The sequence below is a fragment of the Watersipora subatra genome, chromosome 11 (assembly GCF_963576615.1).
Source record: "Watersipora subatra chromosome 11, tzWatSuba1.1, whole genome shotgun sequence".
In the NCBI taxonomy this organism is placed as follows: domain Eukaryota; kingdom Metazoa; phylum Bryozoa; class Gymnolaemata; order Cheilostomatida; family Watersiporidae; genus Watersipora; species Watersipora subatra.
The window spans coordinates 25956741-25982514 of NC_088718.1; the positions used below are offsets into that span (position 1 = coordinate 25956741).

Sequence of the window (25774 nt, forward strand, 5' to 3'; positions counted from 1 at the left end):
CTACACAAACAATCCCCAATATTAGCGTGATCAGAAGATTCACATTATATTCATAAGTGACCGCTATTTAATCTTGTTAACAAAAAAATTGGGAGTTGTACCCCAAAGCAGAAACTCACGCACAATAGTGTCATACCTGAATTATTTATGCTGTACTGTGAAAACCCTTAGCAATGTGTTTACAAGTGTGTCTTACAACAACCTTTTTTAAGTGAAGAAGTCAATGCCATGTTTGAGAAGTCTACTATATATAATCTCAGAAATGGTCTGCAAACAAACACGATATGTGAAAAGTGAACTACTAACCTCCATGATTGGGTAAGGAAGTATGATTATATATAAAGGAGATCACTCAAAGTGTGATTGTGACTGGGTATCTTATAGGTTAATAATAAATCTTCTCACAAATTTGATTAAAGAAGAAGTACTACATGAATGATATCATTCAACATTCCAAACCAGGTGACACAAGACAGATATGGAGTTCTCTAGGTGTAAGGCTGGAGAAAGATCATGAATCACAGAGGATCAGCAGAAAATTTGAACTACCACTCTTACATTAGTTACATCAAAACTGAAGCTCAGTGTCTCCCGACAGGTGTTGTCGGAGCCTTATAACTAAAAACAGACTTCACGCTAGAAATATTTCCTAGGTTCATACCTATGATATGTCTCAGATGTATTTACTCTATGTCCAAAAGAAAAACTACTGGCCCAGATGGCATTTGTGTAAGAATGTCAAAAGCTACATTCCTTTACATTAGCCATATTATTACAGACATATTCAACAGAACCTTAATAGATGTAATATTTCTACACTGCTGAAAAATTAAAACTTGCAAAGGTTTTGCTTATATTCAAACTAGGAAACGGTGAAGATGCTAACAACTATATATCTGGAGATCTATATTGCTGATATTATCAAAAATATCTAAGAAAAATATAAATGAATGCCTCCAGGATTATCTGCTGACTCCAAGCGGCTTCATCACATAGAATCTGGTTGGAGTATGGACATACAGTGATGTCAACCACAATGATTTTTAGTGCAGGAGCTAAAAGCAATTGTAATCACAGACTCTCCAGTCAAGTTGCTTACTTCTTACCCATCAGATCAAAGGCAATTTGCAAGTGGTAAGAATGTCCAATCAAGTAGTTTGCATAACTCATTTGGAGTGCCACCTGGATCCATTCCTGCTCCCACACTCTTTCTACTATACATAAATGACTTGTTTACAATGCTCTTGTTGAGTACCACATATGCATATGTTGATAACACTGTTTTCGTCAAAAACAAATAACAATATTACCTTACTGAAATGAGAGTGAGATTGTGATGTCAGGAAAATTTTGTAGTGATGTATCAGCAATCGTTTGAAGATTGATATGCACACTGTTTGTTGATTACTCATCTCAATATGGACACTGTATGTTTCAATTTGCATATAGAGGGTAACATGCTGTCATGGAGGAGATCAACAAAACTACTCAGCTTCATCATAAGTGATTATCAAACATGTTTCTTTAAGCAAGGCAGATATTTGATAGACATATAGAGACAGCACTGTTGTTTTACTATCAATTTATAAATTTCATCTGATCAATGCCGTTGATATATATTTCCCAGTCTCGCCATATTGACAGCAGACAAAGATACTCCTTTTACCGAAATCTTACACCACACTTCCACCAATCACATCACAAAATCTTGGAACATATTGCCTCATCACAAACAACCCAGAATATTGGGTTGTTTGTAAAGTATACATAATAATAATATGTATACATGCTTTCTGCTCCAGCCCAGATGTTCAGAATATTCGTATTTAACCTTCCAGACATATGACAGACATTGTTTTCTATTCCATAACACCAACATATTACATGAACCATCAAATGTTTCAGTTTATGAACTCTCTGCTACTACAACCTTCAATTCACTATCCCGACTCCTCTACAATACTATTAGATTAGCAGCTTTTAAACACTTTTATTCAACTCACTAAATAATTTCTGACTTACGTCTTCTTATTTTTGTTGTTAGGTGTAACAAAAAACATCCTTTTGTTGATGATTACCAGAGCCAACACAAATGTTATACATTATTAGTGACTATATGGCCAATGCACGCTTTGCCTCCCACACACATGAACTATGTATTTCCTTGGCACCACGTAGGACATTCTAACAAAGTTCACAATCATTTATCATCAATATTAAATATGTATACATGCTTTCTGCTCCAACAGCTGCCTACACTCGACAAATAATTAATGAAAGTGTCTGGCATGGAGGCAAGCGTTTGATATTTAGCCTGCGAACTCGTTTACTTAAGTAGACTTAAACTTAACCAACCTGGTAGGAACTCTGGCTATCAACTTCGGCGTTATCAAATAACTCAGAGTCTACGAGAATGTCAGTGTCTGCCTGTATAGAATGAAAAGATGTAGCCTCAGGGCATCTGTCTCCATATGTCTCACGTCGACCTGCCATAACATGTCAGCTACTGAGCACTTTTTGTTGATAAAACTGACGCTAACTTGATGAAGGGGAATATACTGTACATATAAACTAAGAGAAATACTATCGATTAGAGAAGTTGTTCTCGGTTAAATGCAATGACCTCCACAATGTTCACCGCGAACCTACTTTTGGTTGACTGCTTGTCAATGAGCTCTAGAGCCTCAATAAAGTCTCCCACTCTTTGGGAATTGCCAAGTAATGTAGCGGCCTGTTTAGAGAGGTCAATTATCGTGGTAAAACAGTTGAAGAGGGTCATGCTCTTAAAGGAATACCTGAAAGTAGTAAGTGAAAGGATCAAGTCTTACAACGGCAGCAATAAACATGCGCTGCCTGCAGAGTTACCATTACATGATCTATCACATAAAGCTCAAGATTTTAACATTTTTTGCTAGCTGAACAGAAAAACTTTCAGATACTAACTGATTACATCACAAAGTGTTTTTCAAAAAAAAGTAAGACAACTCTCATTGATTAATAAAACTCACTGACTGACTATAGAGGCAAGAGCGGCTCCTGAAAGGTTATCATAATGACCAGCGAAAATGGGAATAGAAACCATGACATAGCTGAGGATACTAGCTGAGTAGTCGCATAAGTATACGAACATGTTCTGGGCGTACCTGAAATAAAAACAGTTATGTCCATCTAACCATATATAAGGAAATTATCTTCACCTGTCAAATAACAAGATGCAAACAATACTTTTGTACATTTAGGTATAACAAATCTTTTCTATGATAAGAGCCGTGTCTGTCTGAAGCGATGCTTAGAGGTTACAAAAAAGATCGCTTTTAACTAGATTTGAACTCCTGACATTCAGTTTGATAGGCGAACACTTCACCACCTGCGCTAATCCACCACTTGCGCTAATCTACCACTTGTGCTAATTCACCACCTTCAGTAATCCACAATTTGCGCTAATCCACCACATTCCAACACTTTACTTATTACACATGACGATATCGCCAGGCGCACCAGACTACCAGACCACTAGTCAATTATAAAATCTGGTGTAGCAAATATTGACAAACTGAACTTATCTTTTCGTACAAGAAGTGGTGAATAAAAGTTCTCTCCACATAAAAATTATAATTATTCTCATATGTTAGATGACATCTCATAGTCTAGTCTGTAATAACAAAGACAGTAGGTTTTAACTGATATAGTTGTTAGTGTAAGAATGCGCTCCATAAGAATGGCTGACCTACTTCCAAAGCATCAGATGTTCTTGAACTCCAAGTAGAGAATCAAGGGATTCATTCGACTGTTGCTCTTCAACCTTATGCACTTGGAAGAAGGCGGATGATTCGCAATGAGCTCTCACTAACATGTGACCGTATCTACAGATAGCACACAAATGGCAATGACCTCTACAAAAGATTAGTGTGGGGAAGATATAAACATTCTTGTCTCGGCATATAGAAAGATTAATTCTTATTTTGTCCTACATAGCTGTTAAATAAACTGGGCCCATTGGCTGGAAAACTAAAATCCTCATTTACAACATTGTTATTCATCGTGAATTTAGTCAATTGCCATAAATAATATATTAAATTAGTTTTCATTTTGTACTGATTTTAAATATATAATCCAAACAACTGTAAATGTTGTTAAATTATTATATAGGCTAAATTCTGAACATCTCATTACTTTAATGCTTGAAGATAACAAGCCGTACAGATATGATCAAACCGCATACAAATTAATTTGCTTATGATAAATAAAAATATATGTGGTGTGATAATATCTTTTCATATTGTTATCTTCAACCATTAAAACATGAATATTCTTGTCTAGGCATATAAAACTAGCAATTTATATAAAAGTGGTTGAAAGGCGTGTCTGTAAATTAAACCAGTTTCCATATCCAACAGCTCAAATAACGCTCATGCCATTCTCACATCTATACATACCTGAAGTTGCCCTCGAATCGCTCCTGTCTGTACGTCCATCTCGCGACACCATCAATAATAAGCTTGTTGATTATGGTTGCGATGAGAAAAAAAGCCAAAATGGAGACTGGACCAAGATAGCTGGAATAAACAGAAAAAAGCTGCTAGCATCGTACTATGAGAGAAGATTAATACATCTTAAAGTATATCTACTATCAGCTTTAAGTTGAATGTGTGACACACCGTTTACTAGCTCCTGCAGCAATAACTTATTACAATTGGTTGATGCCAAAACTAAGACTTGTCTTCCCTTGATCTGCCTTTTGCAAAACATTTCCTGTTCGCTGAAAAGCTTTTGGCTGCACGTTTTTCAAATAAATATATGCGTGTATTAGCTCACGCAATCCTATATGTAACAGTGAGAAAATGACGTTATTTTTACAATTCAGATTGCCACTTTAAATAGACATAAATTATTTAGCCATGAATAAGTAAAGAACTTAGGTTTGATGACCACGCCCCATCAAGTAGGTCAATCATAGGATTTGTTCACAGAGCTAATACTAAGCTATCTTGAAGGAGATTCCACAAAATTGGGATATGAAGCAAAGGAATGGTAACATGGCAAGTAGGCTGAGTTGGTAATGCTTCAAAGTAGAGTCAGCTTCAAAGTAATAAAGAAGGTTCGTAGGCCATTGACCTCCACTCAGGGTCATCCCTGTGCAATACACAGTAATTCTGCAATGTATCACAACTTCCAATGTCCAGTATGCATTCACTTCTACTGCAACTGCATTTCTATTGCAAATTGCCCAATGTGATCTACTGCGCATTTACTTCCATGTCGTATTCCTTAAAACCCAGCGATTCATGCATACTGCGAATGCGCATTTTTTAAAGCTTGAAACTTCATGTGTGCTGTAACTTTGCAGTAGTAGGAATATGATAATGTGGATCAACTAACACTGCTGACTTTCCAAGCATCTGTACTGCATTGCACAAAATTGTCAGATGTTATGTTCAGTCAGCTCATAAACTTGAGTCTCTAACTCCCATATCATTTCGGAATAGGGAGTCAGGCATTACAACCATTCCGACCGATGAAATTGGGGTTTTTGTATTGTAATTGCATTATTATTATTATAAATTAAAGCCGTAGTAGTTTTCATTGCAACCATATAGGCCTACAACATGCTAAATGTGCTCAATTTGTTTGCAAATTCATAATAAAATTTGAACAGCATTCAAATCTTGCAATTGTGTTGCGGTTGCAATCAAGTTATCTCAATACTTGATTCCTACTGCATCTAGCGATACAAAATGGGCACTAGCAACACTCCCACTGCATGCAGCACTTCACACTGTGCAGTAGCAATGCAGTGTGCAATACTGCCACTACACCAATACTGCTTACAGCGCATTGCAAAATAATTTCACTGCATGCGTACTATGTACTGAGCGATAGTCAAAGTATGTAATTGCAATTATACTGCATGGCTATGACATGTTTACTGCTACTGCACTGCTAATGCAACTACATAAATATCTAGGTGAAAAATTTACTGCGACTGCAATGCATTTTACATGTTCAGTTCACTAGTTCATAAATATGCTGAACATTTACAAATGATTCCGTGAGAGAATTACTTCAAATTACAATAAAGTTGCCTGTCTAGATAGAGTTAAGCTCTTCAGCAATGCGTACCTGAGAAACATGAGGCTAGATCAATGGTTGTTAACCTTGTTGGAAGTACTGAAACCCAGCAGTTTCATAAGTGTTTTCACTTCTTTATTGAAAAACAAAATATGATTTTTCCCCATTCAAGACAAGTACTCTATATGATTTTCTAGTGCACCAAATTAATGGTGCATTAATTTCACAGCGTTCAAAAACCTAAACCAATACAATGAATGAATTCACAACCAATTGCTTATTTTCTTGAAATCTTGCAAAACAGAGTGACTTTTGCTGCTGTATTTGAGAGACCTCTGAGACTGAAGCCGTAAGGTTTGGTCAAACCCTGGCCAAGAACTACTGAGCTAGATGAAGAAAGATTTGAAAATCCAGAACTAGGAGGAGAACAAAGAGTTTCTTGATCCATATCTTAACTAAATGACTTAAACAAATGACATGTAAACAGGTGATAGACACCTTACGTAGAGATGATGTTATGATATTGATTTTGGTGCATAGAAGAGATGAAAACTGGTTCCTGTACCCCCTGCGTTCCTGCATCCGCATTCCTGCACCCCCTGCATTCCTGCACCTTCGCGAGCAACAGATTACACCCCTAACTGCTGAGAAGCCCACTTTAAAACAACAAGCATTTTTTTCTTAGCCAGTCAGAAAGAAATTGGAGTGTGAGAGACAAAGAGACTTCCTACCTTGTAACAAGCCAGCACTGGTAAGAGTAGTAGGTGATGGTGAAGGGGGATACCAGGAGAACCGGCACCACCTGAGCCAGGTCATTGCACACCTGTAATAGAAAATGAGTTTTTACTGATTCACTTTCAGTAGATGTATCTAGTAGATTCAGTAGATGTATCTAGTAGATTCAGTAGATGTATCTAATAGATTCAGTAGATGTATCTAGTAGATTCAGTAGATGTATCTAGTAGATTCAGTAGATGTATCGAGTAAATTCAGTAGATGTATCTAATAGATTTAGTAGATGTATTTAATGTGACCACAAATAAAATACGTACTGCAGAAGCGTCACTCGCAATCCGCTGGTCAGGATTGTCTTTCTCCGCATGTTGATCATTTGCCTTATAAGTTGTGTAGGGTCCTGAAAAATACTTGTTGTGAAGGGCTTGGGTCAGAGACTCTCGCCAAGATATAAAGAGAAATCCGGTAACAAGGCTAAAAAGAGAATAGCATGTGCTCTATAGTAAACTGCCAAACAAATCAAAACGAGGAATAATTTAGACTGAAAGTGAAATAAGAGAATTTCCATGTTATACTCATTTATAGAATGTGCTTTTTTTAACATTTTGAAGCCTAACCTTGTATAGTATACAAGCATCTCCCCTGATCCTAGACTGTAATAACAATTTGACATTGACCATAAAAGCACTTGGGATAGCACAATTCCTCTTTAACTGGATAAAATTTTTAAGCTCTAGGCTTGTAAAACTCAATAAAGAAACATAATTTAAATATAGTACATTTTTTGAATTTCTTTCAATGATGTAATGATTTAGAGATAACTAAAGAAATGTAATGATTGCAGTACCCCGAGTCTGATAGAGTGTATATATTTGTTATTAATAGACAAACATATAGCTTTAGTGCAAAGCTTTTGTTGCTGAGGAGAACCTTTCTAGCTTTGTCTATTTATGTCCTTCATTACTGAGAATTTCAATCAGTGTGTTATAATAATAATTAACAACTTATGTTCTGTCAGCAGCCATTTTTCATTTCTTGGTCGGCCAGAATTTCATCGAATCTCAAGGACTGAGTGTCCAATCGACTTGAAACTGTGGAAATAAACTGAAAACGAATAATGCGCTGAGCGACCAAATGTTCATAATCTTAAGTAAACTGGAAATTTGAAAAAAACAAAGGGAAACTTAGAAGCCTAGTTTACTCAAGAGGTAAAATCAAGTAGGAAAACAACTCCTCAGATAATCTCAAGAAAAGACTTCAGAGTGTTAAACAGGTGTCAGCTGCAACAAAATTCAACTGGTAGTCACTCATACCTCAGCAATCGACCAAAGCCAAAATTTATACCAGCAAAAGAGCGATTAACAATTCTCAGGTAATAGTGAAAGCTAAGTTAATCTCATGTGATCTAAAGAATACCAATTTAGTCTGTTATAAATGTATTTAAGTCACCCATTAATCAGGTCACTTGAACTACGCATACATAGAATTAGAAAATAAGAGTAGCAAGCGAGTTAAGATATCTTAATATATATATAGCTAAGTACCTCTGGCTAGCTCTGGTGAATGAGATAGCCACTACAACCACTGCTGTGTAGATCACTAAAGCTACAAACGTAGAATGACTCCTTTGCTTAGAATCAGCTTCCAGAATAAGGTAGAAGTGTGAAGGAATGAGTCCCATAACATATATTATAATCTGTAAAATACACAATTGTTTTTTGTGAGTGAATAATAATATTTGCAACGGAGTATGAGTTGCCTTTCCTTGAATAATTTAATAGACAAAGCTATGCTGTTTCCAGAGTGTACTATTGTATTATTTGACAAATTTATACAATTCACACTAAGTACTTTTTCCAAAGTATAGTCTCTGTTCTATTGCATGCACCGATTAAACAGTTAAAGGGTCATTTACATAAAATTTAAGGATATTTTATACAATGTATAGATATTTTTCTATCATTTGAGATTTTGTGTGTTGTTTTGGGTGATCTGACTACCAGGATGTTTTAAGTTTAAAATCAACCCAACTCATTCATTGTGACTACTAGGGCAGCTGTCGTCAGCTGGTATAAATTTCAGCTGTCGTCAGCTGCCCTGGTAGTCAGCTGCCCTTGTATCAAGTATGATTCTTTTAGTTAGTATGCAAAATAAACTGAACCCCTTTGTTGGAAAACTAAAATTTGCTTTAACAATATTGTTACTCATCTTGAATTTAGCCACAGATTATATAGTAAGTTAATTATCATTTTTGTCATGATTTCAAACTTGTAAACAAACAGCTGTAAACTTATGTTTTCGAATGATTATGTAGGATGAATTCGCAGTATTTCATCTTTGTAATGGTTGAAGAGAACAATCTGTAAAGATATGATCCCACCACATACATTCTTATTTGCTTATTTCAAGATTAGATTACCTACAAGACTAGATTTTTGGTGCAACCATAATATTTATATATAATATAATATAACATATAATATAATATTTTCAAGTGTTTTATAATCGATGGCTAACAAACATTTGCTAGTGTCTGTTTAAGGGCAATCTACTTCAACATGCCAAGACTCGCATTACTTTTCTAGTCAGGATACAGGAAGTCATAAGGTCAATAAGCCTAGCTAGTTATCTTAATGTTTTGTAAGCAGAGTCTGCAGCTAGCCAATTATGCCTGTGACATAATTTGTTGGGTACTTATAAAGCTGGTGCTATTTAATATCAACCAATATTTTAGTGTACAGCGTTACAAAATTATGCACTTGTCAAATTCTAAACATTATCAATATCAGACAGAGCGAACGCAGAAATCAGTGAGCATTAGAAAACATGTTAAAGTTTTTCAGAGGGTACATGCAAGGGTTTTTAAGATTGAAATATCATGGTGTAAAAGCTTATAATTACTAAATTTAATTTTGATGTTGAGTGAACAAGCTTTCTCTCTAACTCAAATAAGTAAGTTAGGATTATTACTTGCTCATCAGCTGCTGGACGTGAATTGATAGACAGAGATTAGCAAGTAGGCCTATTGCATCTGATTAATTTTCAGCATTATTCACAGACCATTTTTATAACCTTACCATAAGTCACTTTAGTGCTTATGGTAAAATATTTTTATAGTAATCATTGTCGCCAATGATTACTCTAAATATACAACTCATATCTAATGGGAGTAGTGCACAGCATCGTGCAGCAGAGCATGCTAAGGTGCAAATGTTGGAGCCGTACTTCTAAGAAAAGGGTGTACTCATTTTAGTAATCTACAGTGAACTATTGTTTGAAATTTTGCATGTCTGTCAAACATAAATGTTTATATTATATATATTTATTAGTAGTTTTACTACATAATCAACTTTACATGTAGTACGTAGCACATGCATGCAAGTCGTGCTACCACATAGGCCTACGGACTTGATTTATAATTCTACCTCTTTTAATAGGACTATACACAGTTGTCCACAGAGAAGCAAATATGTTTTCTTTTTCTGAGTCGTAAAAATGATGCTAGCTAACCGCTTCACTTGAGCTAAGGTCACTTTTTCTTGAATAGGTCTGTATTTGAGTTGTTCCATTTCTGCAATCAAGCAAAATATGCTCAGTGAAGTTTGCAGCTTATACGACAAAATTGAAGCAAAAAAAACTGATTCTTAACTTCATAAAAAATGATTATCTCCCAAAAATGACAACGCATAGTGAACTTCTAAATGTATAAGATGCACAAGCACTCCAACTCAGACAAATTTACGCCTACGATTGGCCACCTTGGACTGCTGAAAGTGTAAAAGTGGCTCGGTGAAGTGATAGCTTTAAGAATATAAAGGGCTCGATGTTTTCTCAGAACTTTGGTTACGCAAAGAACTGGCTTTATACGATCGGATTTTTATTGATATTTTTTTAAGCATTTGTGGCGCAAAAGCAGACTGTTTGTCTTCGGTATTAAAATCCTGAAAAGGCAGTTACCATAGCGAGATGTTTTGGAGAGCATACAAATAATGCGACAGAAGATCGGATATTTGCATGCTGCATATCTATGTTGTATAGAAGCACCTTCAACCCTTTAAAAGGTAAAGTCGAGAAGACCGGTGTTAAATGTCTGTAACTACAAGAATACTAAAAAGAATTGCTACAGGAACACTATGTGTAGCAGCTTGAGCACTATTTGCAGACTGCCAACTGACTCGTGTTCGCTAAAATTGATTTTTTACCCTACTCGCCATATTTTGCTAATAGCTACGTGCTTTGTTTATGCCGCATCTGTAACATATTTACATATTTTTTGATTTGCTTGCTAACATTTAATCTTTATACACTTCACACATTACGCACCTAATTGCTCAATAAGACTCTATTGCTAAGTATGACCTTCACTCCTTCGTTAATTTTTGTATGTGAGTTCAATGAACGAGTTGTAGCACCTAGATCCGCCAACGAGTTTTTATGAAATTATACTGATTCAGCACATTTGTGTTCTTATTGCTACAGGTTTGTTGTCTGTATGAAAAAGGCTTAGTTACTCGTCTTCTTACTCGTCTAAATAGGCTTTGTGATAATCTTTGATCACTACTTAGGTCTGGCTCATGGGCTCTCTTTTCTTTAGGTGGTATAGGCTTTCAGTAGGCCTATAAATTTTGCTTTCATGTTTTTTGTTCCCTGTTGTTTAGTGTAATCTCACAACTGTCTCAGCGAGCCAACTCCTAACACAAGAACTTTTGATCATCTGCGTCAAATCATCAAATGCATATATGGCTACAGGTTCTTCTATTATTGTTTGTGTGTAATAAAAATTATTACATGTTGTTGATTAGCAGTAAGCAGAAAACGAACAATATTAGATGTTGTCTTGTTGGTACAGTTTGAATACTTAAATATTTTTATATTAGATAGAACTTAGATTTTCTTCAACACTCACAAAAGGAAGTAAATCCAAAATTCATACTATTTGGTATGATAATACAATATGTACAGAATACAGACTATATACAATACAGTATGTATCAATATTCTAATTAAAAAAAAACATACTTAACCATTAATAAACATAAATTAGTCTTGCACAATGTGAATATTTAAAATGCGGCTATGTTATTAGCAAGATATTGCAAGACTTGTTATGCTGGTAAGTCATCGAGAACTAATAATGCTATATGACCGCTTTTCAACAGTTTTCTATCAAAATTAGTTCAACAAACCAGAACTTCTATCTCACCTTTTACCGCAGCATCGCCAATACCCTTTTACACCAAGTTGCCTACATGGACAATTTCGCCTTTTCAACTGTAATCAAGTTTCTGTCAAATAGGCCATAGGTAAACAAAATTTATTTCAACTGAAACATTTAACCTCGAGTTGGCAGAGCTCATCGTTAATCATGTTTTTGTATTAATCACCTTGTATTTCCTGAAGGTGAGAATTTTTGTTATTCATGATCAGCTTAAGTGTGGAAGTGGTCTGAATAAATAGATTTTGATGCGGACTATTGAATTTATTTTGCCGCTGTTGTAATGTTTCTCACATCTTGCTAACATGATGTATGGACTTTTATAAGACCAATCAGATAATTAATATCAGGAGATAAAAATTTACTTGAGCCGAAATATTGTAGATGTAACTATAATACCGCGATATCTAAGATATAAGGTCAACTATCAATTCATTGTTTGTATGAACAATTTATTATGTTACAGCTAAACAAAAGGCTGATTTCAATCTTTAACTAAACACTGCAGATGTTCAGTGCCGAGGTTATTAGTTTAGATATATCAAAGAGCATAATGATATAGGCCTACTAAAATGGTAGGCAGATAACTCGTGCTTTTGTAGGGTTTGCTTCTGCTGCTTTAGCTATTTTCTATGACCCATCATCTGCTGCCTTGAAGGAAACTCGTTTGATTAGAGTTGTAATCAGGAATTGTAGGATGGCTGCTAGCGCTGTATTAATGAGCCAGCTATAACCTATAAGTTAGTTAACACCATCTATCAACATTGTTATTTGTTTTGTGGCATCATCCAGCGGGATCTTGGGATGGGCTCCACCTAGTTACTCGAAAGGGCTATATTATCTTGGCTATTCCACCTAGCGTGATGGGCGAAGCTTACCACGTATTCTCTGTATATAAGGACGCGATTTCATTAGTGAATTGAAGAAGGATGACGACTGTATGCAGTTACGGTGGTGTGCAAAAAAAACTGGACCCACTTTATTCATTGAACAATCTTTTATAATTAAATTTTGCAATATTATTTGTAACTAGCCGAAGGCCTGACATTGTGTGTTAAAGAACTGCTTATAAACGGTGGCAGGTGATGTAGCTGCTTGCCATTAGCCTAGCACATTGCCAATGGCTAATATGAGTAAGCTAGTACATATCCATATTGCCAAACTTACTAATAAAAACGTGAGAGCAAGCTTTAGTGACGTGGCGTAACCCATAGCGCTATGCGTATTTCAAACCAAATAACGACTCATATAGCCCAATGAATCATTGCATCTCGCATAGCTTAATTGGATAAGTTATTGCCTGGTGAATGGGAGGTTCCGAGATCAAATCTTCTGCTATACAGATTTGTCATTTCTCGATACATACTAATCACTATAGCTTGACAGACCGAACCACAGACGAAAAGCTTTGAGATTTATATATACACGTATATATGTTGTTCCTATCTGTGTTACTAATATACAAACACTGGCTGTGCTACTCAGCGTTGCCCGGGTATTAAAAATCAACTTATAAACAATGAGAGGTAATGAGAGTTGCCTGCCGCTTGCTATTAGCCTGGTATATTGCAATGAATATTTTGAGTAAGCTTACTGATAAGAGCTACTGCTTCTCATGACGTTGCGCCATCACTTTGCGTCGGAACCGCAGTTGCTCCCATATAGCACCATAGGTATATTGCCTAGTGAATTGATCAAGCTCTTGTTGATTAGTTAGTAAGGTGTCGGATTGGTGAACATTTGTTCTGAGATCAAATATTCTGCTTTACTGATTTTTTTATTCCAAGATAATAATAGCTATAGATAGACATATACAACGACGAATGACCAACATTGAGAAATATATATACATGTATAGATAAATTATACACCACTAAATTCAACATCTGGTCATTCAGAAATTCAGAATATCCCATCAAATAGTCTATTAGATGTGGTTTCTCAAACCAATTAATAGAAGTTATTGTATTACATATTACAAGGCTACAGATGATTTCTGTTTTTAAAGTTTTTACGTATAAATTTTTTGTTTCCAAAATCTAGTTTTGAAATAAGCAAATTAAAATATATATGGTGTGATCTTATCTCTACCGATTGTTCTCTTCAGCCATTACAAAATAAAATGTTTGGAATTTAGCCTACATAATCTTTTAAAAACATAATTTTACCGTTGTTTGGTGTGTATGTTTGAAATAAGGACAAAATGAGGGTTAGTTCATTATATATTTTATGGCTTTTGACTAAATTCATGATGAGTAACAATGTTGTTAATGAAAATTTTAATTTTTTAACAAAGGGTCCAGCTGATTTCGCACCACTGTAATTGTGAACACATTATTTCTACTGATTGCAAAGTGTATTGATATCATCACAACTGTTTGTCATTCTGAGTGTTACAATGGTTGTTGTGGCTAAGTAAAAACTCTATTGGAAATCCTTTACAGCTCGCTACAGTGGAAAGTTAGAGTTGCTTCGCCCTGTGCTTTCTTGCAGGTGTTCGTTAATGATTTGCTCACTATGAACACATAACTTATATCAACGGAGCTCCAGCAAGCATTATCTCACTGAATCATACATAGATATTAATAAGACGGGCATACGTACGGCAGCACTTTGCAAACTCACCATAAAAGTATCTTTTTAATGTTTGTCTAAGCCTTTTGTGGGTCTAAACTGGTTTATGCTAGCTGAATGTCATTTGCATAACATTTGTGCAGAAAGTTTGCAAACAAAATGTTTTCATGCATTTTTATCACCATCACTCTTATAGCTTAATAATTGCATCGTCGAACATGTTTGTAGTTATGATAGAGGATTTGCTGAATTAAATCTCTCTAATTGTTATACAGAAGCAGCCTTAACAGAATGATGAAGTTTGTTTGTTATCCTTATATTTTAGAATTGAGTCTATGTTATAACCGTAATTAGACAGAAGGAAAGATGTCGGAGGGTTTATATGAATATGATTTATCCGAGTTTTCTGGGAAAGCTCCCCAGAAGAGTGTCGCTTCAAAGAGAGGTCCACCTAAGAAAGGAGGGGTACTAAGAGAACAAAGGATAGCGATCAAAGGTATAACAAGGTTAAGTGGTATCTCCTGCTAATTGGAAACCTCTGAAAAGTTGACGAAGTCATTCAGTTTTTCATTTTAATATTTGGAAGGGATTGGATGTTATAATATTTTTACAACGCTGACTGAATGATGCAAACATATATTATGTGCTGCATTGATTTGGACCTTCTTGTCTGGATATATCATCAGCTCAATGATTTTCCAGAACAGCAATGAACAAAATATGGCTTCTCGGGCGACTATATTCTTGTATTAGCTTGTATTAAGCAAGCTGCATCTTTGTTGAATCGCTTGCGGAATAATGGAAAAACCTGACTATAAATGTGACCATGTAGCACTGTAGGTTACTTTAAGATAAATCACTTGCTGCCTAACGCTTTCACTACGGAATCTTTCTGCTCACTCTGACGGAAATAATTCATGCCGAAACTTTTTTGCTGATGTTCACTTGGATATTTTTGGTGTTAAGCTAGAGTTTTTCTCACAGAGCCTTAAGCAAAGGTTTTTGGAATCAGCGGAAGAACCAATGCATTTGACAAATGGAGCCCACGTTTAAGTGACTTTTAGTTCAGTCAAACCGGCTGCAAAAAAAACTCGTTTTCACAGTTTGACCGAAATGCAGCCTCCCCTTCTCTAATATAAAATGTAGTTATTAGTAATATCTGAAGACCAGCACTGAAAATGTTTACTAGCAGAAATACGTTCAGGTAACTGTTTACTATTTTTCTTTTAATCCGTCCTAAACTGAAAATAAAAAACTATTAAACAGCAATAATATTTTGTGAATTCTGAGTAAACAAAACTAACCGGTCCGTTTTTGTAGCAAAAGGCTTGCCAACATCCTAAATTTATTGTAGCAAAGTTTTTTGGTGGATCTGTTGACTCTGTGATCCATGATCAATGTTTTTGTATAGGTACTAAAGTGAGTCGTTGTAAAGGTAGTAAAGTGAGTCATTGTACAGGTACTAAAGTGAGTCGTTGTAAAGGTAGTAAAGTGAGTCATTGTACAGGTACTAAAGTGAGTCGTTGTAAAGGTAGTAAAAAGTAGTAGTAGTAGTAGTAAAAAATTAACACTTGGATGTTGTATAAATCGATGTACTTTTATGTATTGACGTGAAGGAGACCAAGAAGAGCGTCCGCCGTTCATTACACGTCCTTATATACTGCCTTATACTACCTAATCTACTAGCTTTACCCACTAACTTTATCCAGCTTTGTCCGCTCACCATATTTACCAAGACCACCTGTGCTGCCTTGAGCTCAGACACCAATATAGCCTGAGCCTAACAAATCCCATAATGCAACATTGGATGGAAGTAAATCTGTTTTATGCAGCTTTAGAACTATTAACATGTGATGCCATTTGGAATGCTTTTGGGAACTGCAGATCCGATTGATGAGGAATCACTCACATGGGCCAAACGCGTCGCTGCACCCCAGTGGGAGCCTACAGAAGCAGAACTTTCACGTTATGTGCTGTCTGGGAGGCTCGAGTTCTTGCCTCCGCCCTCCAACAAAGTAGTCAAGATATTTCTCAGCTCCACCTTTACCGGTTAGTCTGAACCCATGAAGGCTAAATATGCTCTGTATGTGCTGATGCTGTACACTTTCTAGCATTGTGGTCAGTTTTTATCACCCCATCTACCACCCAACACTCTGTTTACCATCTTTGTTTACAGTCTAACACTCTCTCTACTGTCTAATAGTTTGTCTACCACTCAACACTCTGTCTACTGTTCAACACTCTGTCTATCGTTCAACACTCTGTCTTCTGTGTAATACTTTGTCTATATGTTCACCACTTTGTCTACTGTTTAACACTCTGTCTACTGTTCAACACTCTGTCTACTTTTCAACACTCTGTCTACTGTTCAACACTCTGTCTACTGTTCAACGCTCTGTCTACTGTTCAACACTCTGTCTACTGTTCAACAATCTGTCTACTGTTCACCACTCTGTCTACTGTTCAACACTATGTCTACTGTTCAACACTCTGTCTACTGTTCAACACTCTGTCTACTGTTCACCACTCTGTCTACTGTTCAACCCTCTGTCTACCATTCACCATTCTTTCTTATTTTGATTATTTTACTGGCCACGTTTTTACTGAACTGCAACGTCATTTTCAAGCACTTCAACCACCAGCTTCAACTGGACTGGATTTTTAACACAGCTTTTTAAAGCATGAAAAGATGATGATTTGAAATTTTAAACTTTTCAAAGTTTTGTTATAGAAAGGTTTCTGAGACTTGTGCTTTTAGGTGGTTTCAGCTTATTCTTGTATCTTGGCTCACTGATTGTATTTCAGTTTTATTTTTACTTCAGATATGTACGTTGAGAGAAACTATCTCTTCACAGAAGTCTACCCTCGTCTCCAAAGGTTTTGTCAAAATGAATACAGCCTCGAGTTTCAGGTATTTTTCATAGTTGTGATGCAAAACCTTATCTTTGACATCTTAACTTAATAAGCAGATTTGTGCAGGCGTCGAGGATAGAGCTTCAATTTTAAAAGACGCTTCTATTGTTGTCGTTTAGTGTTCTGTTGATATATACATTCTTTTCATCTAACCAAATGCAAGCAATTTTATTCAAATAAATTTGATCAAGCGAAGTTGCTTTGAGTACAATCATTTGAACTGAGAGTTGGAACACTGTAACTGTAACACGTGAGTTGAGCCTTATAAGGTCTTCACTCATGTTTCTATTGATTTTATTTCATCATAATCATGATACCGTTCAGACTAAAATAACAATAATCAACGATTTCCAAGTGCGCAATTTATAGGAATACAAAAACAAAAAAGGTGACAAAACAAAAAATACAAAAAATAAAATAAAACATACCTATTAGTTTCTTCAAATCAGTTCACTAGGCTAAAAGCAAAACATGACTTATCTAAATGTATATATAAATCTCAATGCTTGTCTGGTGTCTGTTCGTGTGTCCAGTTATAGCATTAAAGGTTTTAGGAATGAAAAATCTGCTCTGTGCTGAATTTTAAATCGAAACCTCCATGTCTTTAGACAGGAGAGCTAACCCACTACACTATACTGTCCTTGCCATGCTATGAAATAATAGTGCACATATTTTGCTGCTCTTGCGAAAATGCTATTGGTTACTAGCACGCTTGAAGGTAACATTTGCATGCTAGATAATTGCGGGAAACATAACAAGTTGGCTTCAGATGAACAACACGGCTCTTATTGTAGTAAACTACTAGCTTCACTAGCTTGCATGCAAATTTCTCAAATTCATTGGAATCTTATTTTATTACTTGCGCAGCGCTAGACATTAATCTAGTTTCTGCTAAAATCCATTATAAACTGGACAGCCTAAGTCTGCTAACGAAAAACCTTGCGTCTAGAATAATGGAAAGTGCTAGTGTGTGTGAGGCTAGCTGTACTTTAGCTAGCTTATATCAAGTATGTGGTTTTAATTTCACTACAGTAACTATCATTTCCTCGCAGGTTGTGGACATGAGGTGGGGTGTGAGGGATGAAGCCCGACAGGATCACTCTGGCCCTAAAACTTGCATGGATGAACTTAGATCATGTCAGGAGTTATCCCTTGGACCAAACTTTGTGGTAAGTGTTGATGAGAGCTCAGATTAGGGAAAATTTATCTACGTGTAAAAGGTTTTGAAATGTTTCAGTATACAAGACAACATCTGGCCAGTTCGTTCATTTTAAATTATGACCTTTTACGTTAAATTCGGGGTGTTTTATCGACTTTAGAAGCATTACTTATGCAAAATAAGCTCTCTTCACTGCATGTACGCAATGTGTTTTTGAGTGTTTATTGAAAATTTGACGTACTTAGAGGCTAATGCAGTCACTATGATATACAGTGTTCTAACTACAGTATGTTCTAACCATGTGTTCCAACTGGAATGACTCATGTCCCATATGACTATATGTCTCTCATCTATATGTCTCTCATCTACGTATATGTCTCTCATCTATATGTCTCTCATCTATATGCTTCTGAAACTCTGATTGTCTAATGGTCTGGCTTGATAGCATTACATAAAGACATAAAGAAATGAAGAAATAACGAGCTGTTTTTGATGTACTGTACTTCAAAAAAGAAAGAGTTCTATGTGCAAGACTCCAACTTGTGACCTTCAGATTATTATATAAACATTCTACTAACTCCGCCAGTCTGTCTGCCATCTAGATTTGAAGATTAATATTTACTATAATAAAAGCGGTTCTCCATTACATTAAAAAGTTCTCGCATGAGCAAAGTGTTATGAGAACAGACTGCCAGGGCTCCACGCATTAGCTCCTGCTTATTTAGTGTAAAAAAGCAAGACCATTCCAAGCAATGCCGGGCTCAATTTGCAATCTTAGGGGTTTCGCTTTCAGTATAAATGTGCCGTGACCTATATGATTAGAAACTGAGGAATTTGTTTTTGTATGCATCAAGGACAGCTACTTTCACTGAGCGTGTTGGTGGATTGTTGTCATGAATGCATAGTAGTAATTCTCTTTCAAAATGTAAGAAGTCCCAAGCGACGCCAGGCTCATTGCTATCATCCTATACAATTAGACTCGTTCATTTTACCCCAAGGAAATTATGTGTTCAATAAATTTCTTGTTTAATCAGTCATAATTCCTAGTATCAACATAATCCATTATTGATTAGGCACTAAAGCATTAAAGCTTTTCACTCTAGACATAACTGTAATCGTATGGGCTTGACTCGCATTCAGTTTATACCACCTTAAAAGTAGTAAATTATAAGTTAGATATGTAACACCTGGGCTTTTTAACAACGCTGCTATATCACACTTATTATAATTGTTATCATGATGAGCGTTCATTTATTTTGAATGTATTGTGCAGTTTGATTAAAGTGAACGATCCAAGTGACTTTCTTTCGCAACAAAAAATTTAAGAATTAGAATCACTGTAATATCAAATTGTAGGGGGTCATGTGATTTTTAGCCAAAGTTATTCCCTAAAGTCTGAAACATTCAATTTATACCGTAGTCTATGTCTAGGATGATGTTTTGCCAAAAATGTGGGAATAGATGGATGTTTAAAGTGAGTCATATACAGTATTTAAATTGCTCTCAAAGTTTCTCTGTTGAATACAGTAACTTAGCTTGTCTCCTATCATATACTCTCAAGATTTCTCTGTTGAATACAGTAATTTAGCATGTCTCCTATCACACAATCTTAAGGTTTCTGTGTTGAAATTAATGACTCAGTTTCTCTGCTAGCTGGTGCTGAGTGTATATATTGTATACAACAAGTCTAGCATCCTAAACACACCTTCCTTATTTTAAGATGGCAGATTAGTGAAGAATTAATCTTAAAATGATTGATGCTATGTTACCAACCGTGGATTTTTTAAAAATAGGTTCAGCATTGTTAAAATGCTGCGACAAAAGTGATTCTCAGATTAATTATAACCATAATATAACATAATTTAACTTTAACTGACAAACTTATTGTCTGATTGTCGAGAATCAGGGTTAGAAAAATCATGATTTTTTCGAACAGGTCAAGTTTTTTCGATGTAAATTGAATTTTTTGGTGATTATCATTTTTTTCAATGCTTTGATTTCTTTGCGCTCATTTTTGCTGATTAATATTGTCTGTGTATTGCACATCAGAGTGCTGATGAACCTACTGTTCCGTATTAGCAACTTACATGTTTTAGTCACACAAACTATTATATTTCTCTAACAGCCATATACATGTAAATTTGTCATCGGGTTGTTAAGAAGGGTGCCTTAAACAACGTGTAAGACCTTGACAGTAGCTGTTAACTATATATACTTGTCTTGTGTTATGACAAGTAAGGTAGCTGGTTTTGTATATGTTAGTAGTAGTATTGCATAGTGATGAAAAATACCTTTTTATTGTATCCTTGCTGGTGTTGGAATTATTGAAATGAGCTCAGAACTTATGCCTGTTAATTCCTCGTGTAGGGCTAGCTGCCACCCATGCGAAAATCATGCCTAAAGTTTGTATATGCTTAACTAGCTAAAGTTGCAAGCATCAAGGTTGGCAGGAGAAACTGAAATGATTTAAATCGTTGCTTTTTATTATGACTTACACTATGGGTTTAAATCATGATTTAAATCATGGTTTTTAGGAGAAGTCGTGATTTTTTTGTTGTTTTTTCATAATTTTACAAATTTGTGTTTCTTGATAAGCAATTTTATTTTTATGTGAGTAAAAAATCTATGGACACTCTTTTGTCGTGAATTAGTGAGTGTGATAAAGACAATTGACTGCATGTATAATGCAATGCTATAGAGGGACGTTTAAAGTTAGAGCTTATGAGTTTATGTAGAAAACCTTTAAGCAGGCTTAATTATGAGGTGGCGACTGTAATTTGTACAGTTGCCACCTCACTACTCTGTTTAATAATTGGCATTATGAATTCAAACTTTTTTCTGTTACAATCAATTCAATTGCAAGCATTGAAAAAGTATTCTTCACTTTTGGTTTCGTTTATTGAAAAATATAAAACTAGCTAGGTACTGAACAACCGGCCAGCTAGTATTTATAATTGAAATTGATAAACAGCATCGATCACACTGAGGACGAATGTGCTCAAATATCTCATAGTTCCGTTTTATGTTTTTGGCTTTCATTTGTACCTATAGTGAAACTGTTAGTAGCTCTACTCCACTAACTTACAGGTAGTTTGTACCTTATAATTTTATATGGCTGCGGAATTAGAGAAATATAATAATCTGTGTAACTTAAGCATGTAAATCTCTAATACCAAACAGTAGGTACATCAGCACTCTGATGTGCAATACAATACACAGACAATATACATGAGCGAAAATGAATGAAAAAATTAACTTTATCATAAAAATTGAAAATATCCAATTAAACGAAACAAATTTTGCTTTTTATAAAAAATCAAGATTTTTACGACCCTGGCAAGTATATATATATGACTATATATGTGTAGTATCTTTGTTACATTTGTTGCCGTGACATTGTATATATTTTTCCTGTATGTAGTGTTTACTGGGCCAGAGGTATGGCAATCGACCTCTCCAGTCTGAGATCAGTTTTGATGACTGGGAGATTCTTGTGAGCGCTTTAGAAAGCCTTGGTGGAGAAGGACTTGACCTCCTTAAGAACTGGTACCAGAAGGATGAAAACGGAATACCTGCAACTATGATACTTACGGTGAGTTTGTGATCTAATCGCAGTTAATGCAAATAAACTATGACAACTATTTGCTTTATCTTACATGATATTCTACAAAAACATGCACAGTAAACATGGGGAGCAAGTTTGAGCAAGGAAAAGCAGTTGCTTTTGACATTTCGGTTTAAAAAGAAAACAGATAGAAAATGGTAGTTCACAGACGAGAAGGCAAACAAGAGAGAGTGTGAGATAGCGAGAAGAGAAGAGGAAGTGTGAGATAGCGAGAAGAGTAAGGGTGAGATAGCGAGAAGAGGAAGGGTGAGATAGCGAGAAGAGAAGAGTAAGGGTGAGATAGCGAGAAGAGAAGAGGAAGTGTGAGATAGCGAGAAGAGAAGAGGAAGTGTGAGATAGCGAGAAGAGGAAGGGTGAGATAGCGAGAAGAGGAAGGGTGAGATAGCGAGAAGAGAAGAGGAAGGGTGAGATAGCGAGAAGAGAAGAGGAAGTGTGAGATAGCGAGAAGAGAAGAGGAAGGGTGAGATAGCGAGAAGAGAAGAGGAAGTGTGAGATAGCGAGAAGAGAAGAGGAAGGGTGAGATAGCGAGAAGAGAAGAGGAAGTGTGAGATAGCGAGAAGAGGAAGGGTGAGATAGCGAGAAGAGGAAGGGTGAGATAGCGAGAAGAGAAGAGGAAGGGTGAGATAGCGAGAAGAGGAAGTGTGAGATAGCGAGAAGAGAAGAGGAAGGGTGAGATAGCGAAAAGAGAAAAGGAAGTGTGAGATAGAGGGAGAAGAGAAGAGGAAGGGTGAGATAGTGGGAGGGAATGGAAAGCTAGATAAATATTCACAGAGGAAAAAGTTTGTCTAGCTGTTAGAACCATACAAATTTATGTAATGAAACTTGTTACGATCATAGTCCAGGCACATAACTTTTACACTTTTTGAGCTTTCGTTACAATACTACTGATATTATGGCTCATGATCTAACTGTTGGTGTGACTCATGATCCAAAAGTTGGTATTACTTTTGATCCAACTGTTGGTATTACTCTTGATCCAACTATTGGTATTACTCATGATCCAACTGTTGGTGTGACTCATGATGCAACTATTGGTATTATTCTTGATCCAACTGTTGGTATTACTCTTGATCCAACTGTTGGTGTGACTCATGATCTAACTGTTGGTGTGACTCATGATCCAACTATTGGTATTACTCTTGATCGAACTGTTGGTGTGACTCATGATCCAACTATTGGTATTACTCTTGATCCAACTGTTGGTATTACTCTTGATCCAACTATTGGTATTACTCATGATCCAACTGTTGGTGTGACTCATGATGCAACTGTTAGTGTAACTCATGATCCAACTGTTGGTATTACTCTTGATCCAACTGTTAGTATTACTCATGATCCAACTGTTGGTATTACTCATGATCCAACTGTTGGTATTACTCGTGATCCAACTGTTGGTGTGACTCGTGATTCAGCTGTTGGTATGACTCATGATCTAACTGTTGGTATGACTCATGATTCAGTTGATGTAATGACTCATTTCTTTTATCAGTGATGAGGCGATGTAACTATGTTTATTGACTGCTTGTCTATATTTATTAGCCTTTAAATGAAAGGGATCCAGCTGTTAGCGAAGAAGACTTCACTAAAAAGTATAGCCCGCAGCTGCATGAATGCTTGAGGAAGGCAGCTCAGAAGGCCATTGATGACAAACTTATGGATGAAGAGCGTGCGAAGAAGTACTTCTGGTCAGGTCAGTTGCACCCAGCGTGATTATAGGACCTCTATGTTGCAGAATGTAATATACAACATGGTAAAGAAACAACCTGTGTTTTGCAGAGGTATTTATAATGTTACCATGTATTCACCTTAATTTGTACGAAAACCTTTCTTGTTAAGATGCTCAATGGATATTTCATTTAGTTGTTACGATATGTTAGCTGTCGATTTATGCACAAGCTTTTTCTATTGAACAGCACTGAATGTCGGGTGAGTGATTACCACTCCCAACACACTCAATATCTTTTTTGAGATACTTGTCTACTCATGAATTTCTCTAAGATTTCTCCAGTCCCTCAGAGATGAGGTTTGTGTTTAGTTTTTGTATGGCCAGGTTAGTAAGCATGGATAACTCGTTTGGTTTTGCCTAACACATGAAATAAGGCTTTTTACAGAGTTGGCTCCAACCTCCTCTTACTAAGTTAGTGTTTCTAGCTACGTTTTACAGTATTCACCCGACAGCTTGCTTCACACATCGTGGTGCAGGTAGATTGTCTAACTCTTTAACTGTTACCAGCCATTTGCTGACTTACTCCAATGAAATCCAACATCAGCTTTCTGTTAACGTATTCTCCCTTATAAAAAAGGAACTTTTAACAACTAAATTATTGTTATAGTCAAGTCTATTATTACTAAGAGTAGTCTTTTTCTGCATGAAGAGTATTGTTGATATTATTATTATTACTATCTCATGAGGTAAGGTGAAGTGAAGAAAGAGGAGTTTGTTGAGACTAGGAGTTTACATTTGACATTTGTACTAAAAATGATAACTGGTTGCATGGGTTTCACAGATTTCACAACACTGTTCTGCATCTACACATGACAATAAACGTCTAAGGTGTAATACTCATAAGGTGACAACTCCGTAAACTTCCTTTTTTACATTGTAAATTATTGTATAGCGCATGCTGTATAGCCTATCAATGTATTATTAATAAGTATTTCGATATGAATTCTAGAATATTCTAGGGTTTACTAGAATACTCCTTTGATGCAAAACGGCACGAAATTTAATCAATCCTTTCGTAAAACTGACCAATGAAATAAAAAATGGAGTAAGGACAAGTAAGAAAAGAACAATGATGAAATAATTTTGCAAGTGTAGCTTCATCACCAAACACTTGCGTTTTACAGTGACAGAGGAAGAGGTACATCGCGGAATTTTGTCTCTCTCCGAAGAGAAGGCTAGAAATCATGCTCTTTGCTTTGTCAGAAACCTTGTCAATATCAATTATAAGCATGCCAAGGCGTACCGATTTGTGGAGTTGGAGGAAGTCGATGGTGAGTGTTTGCTAGGAATTATCTTTAGGCCCAAACATCAATGCTTGTGAGAAATAGATTGCTTCCAAGATGTCTGACTCCAGGTACTGATGGATTTACTGTCATAGAATGTCTAGAGCCCTCAAGCAAATGGTTGGTTTGGTGAGAACGCATGCTAAACCTCACTGTTAGAGTTTTTAACATGGATATTCTTCATGGGAATTTCAAATGCTTGAGTTTTTACATAAAAAATTGTCTTAACCAAACAAATTTTGTTGCTAGTTTCTAGAATGTCTGTTTTTACACGGACTGACTGGTGATACCTTCGTAATTACATTTCTGATGATTGCTAGATGAGCAGTTCAGTCCAGTCCAGTCAAGACCAGCTCAAAATAATTCAGGCTTGCCCTATTTCTTGACCCAATGCTATCTACCATTACAAAATCTACACATTTCCACACAATGATTCAAGTTAATCTGGTGCAGACACTTGGTAGAGTTCCGTTTG

The 25774-nt window shown here is 36.0% G+C and overlaps 3 protein-coding genes across 4 annotated transcripts in view; 2 read left to right on the forward strand and 1 right to left on the reverse strand.

The window, feature by feature from the left end:
• The window catches only part of LOC137408249 (lysosomal cobalamin transporter ABCD4-like), a 31164-nt gene extending 20872 nt beyond the window's left edge, over window positions 1-10292 (reverse strand). Inside the window, exons 1-9 of one of the 2 annotated variants that reach the window (XM_068094682.1) lie at window positions 10230-10292; window positions 8349-8500; window positions 7122-7278; window positions 6801-6892; window positions 4437-4556; window positions 3732-3863; window positions 3129-3143; window positions 2650-2795; window positions 2356-2486 (exon numbers count right to left, since the gene is read on the reverse strand). In XM_068094682.1, coding sequence (XP_067950783.1) covers window positions 2356-2486; window positions 2650-2795; window positions 3129-3143; window positions 3732-3863; window positions 4437-4556; window positions 6801-6892; window positions 7122-7278; window positions 8349-8485 — 930 coding nt within the window. In that variant the 5' untranslated portion in view covers window positions 8486-8500; window positions 10230-10292. Of the gene's footprint in view, window positions 1-2355; window positions 2487-2649; window positions 2796-3008; window positions 3144-3731; window positions 3864-4436; window positions 4557-6800; window positions 6893-7121; window positions 7279-8348; window positions 8501-10229 lie in introns of both variants that reach the window. The other variant, XM_068094681.1, reaches the window with a different exon arrangement.
• Window positions 10293-14959: 4667 nt separating this feature from the next.
• Window positions 14960-25774, forward strand: part of LOC137407910 (NACHT and WD repeat domain-containing protein 2-like) — a 47430-nt gene continuing 36615 nt past the window's right edge. Inside the window, exons 1-8 of the mRNA XM_068094293.1 lie at window positions 14960-15089; window positions 16478-16642; window positions 17416-17504; window positions 18559-18675; window positions 22087-22211; window positions 23158-23728; window positions 23830-23980; window positions 25141-25287. Of these exons, the coding sequence (XP_067950394.1) occupies window positions 14960-15089; window positions 16478-16642; window positions 17416-17504; window positions 18559-18675; window positions 22087-22211; window positions 23158-23728; window positions 23830-23980; window positions 25141-25287 (1495 nt within the window). The remainder of the gene's footprint in view (window positions 15090-16477; window positions 16643-17415; window positions 17505-18558; window positions 18676-22086; window positions 22212-23157; window positions 23729-23829; window positions 23981-25140; window positions 25288-25774) is intronic.
• The window catches only part of LOC137408418 (uncharacterized), a 309349-nt gene continuing 298826 nt past the window's right edge, over window positions 15252-25774 (forward strand). Inside the window, exon 1 of the mRNA XM_068094944.1 lies at window positions 15252-15261. The gene's annotated coding sequence lies outside the window, so the exon portion shown is untranslated. The remainder of the gene's footprint in view (window positions 15262-25774) is intronic.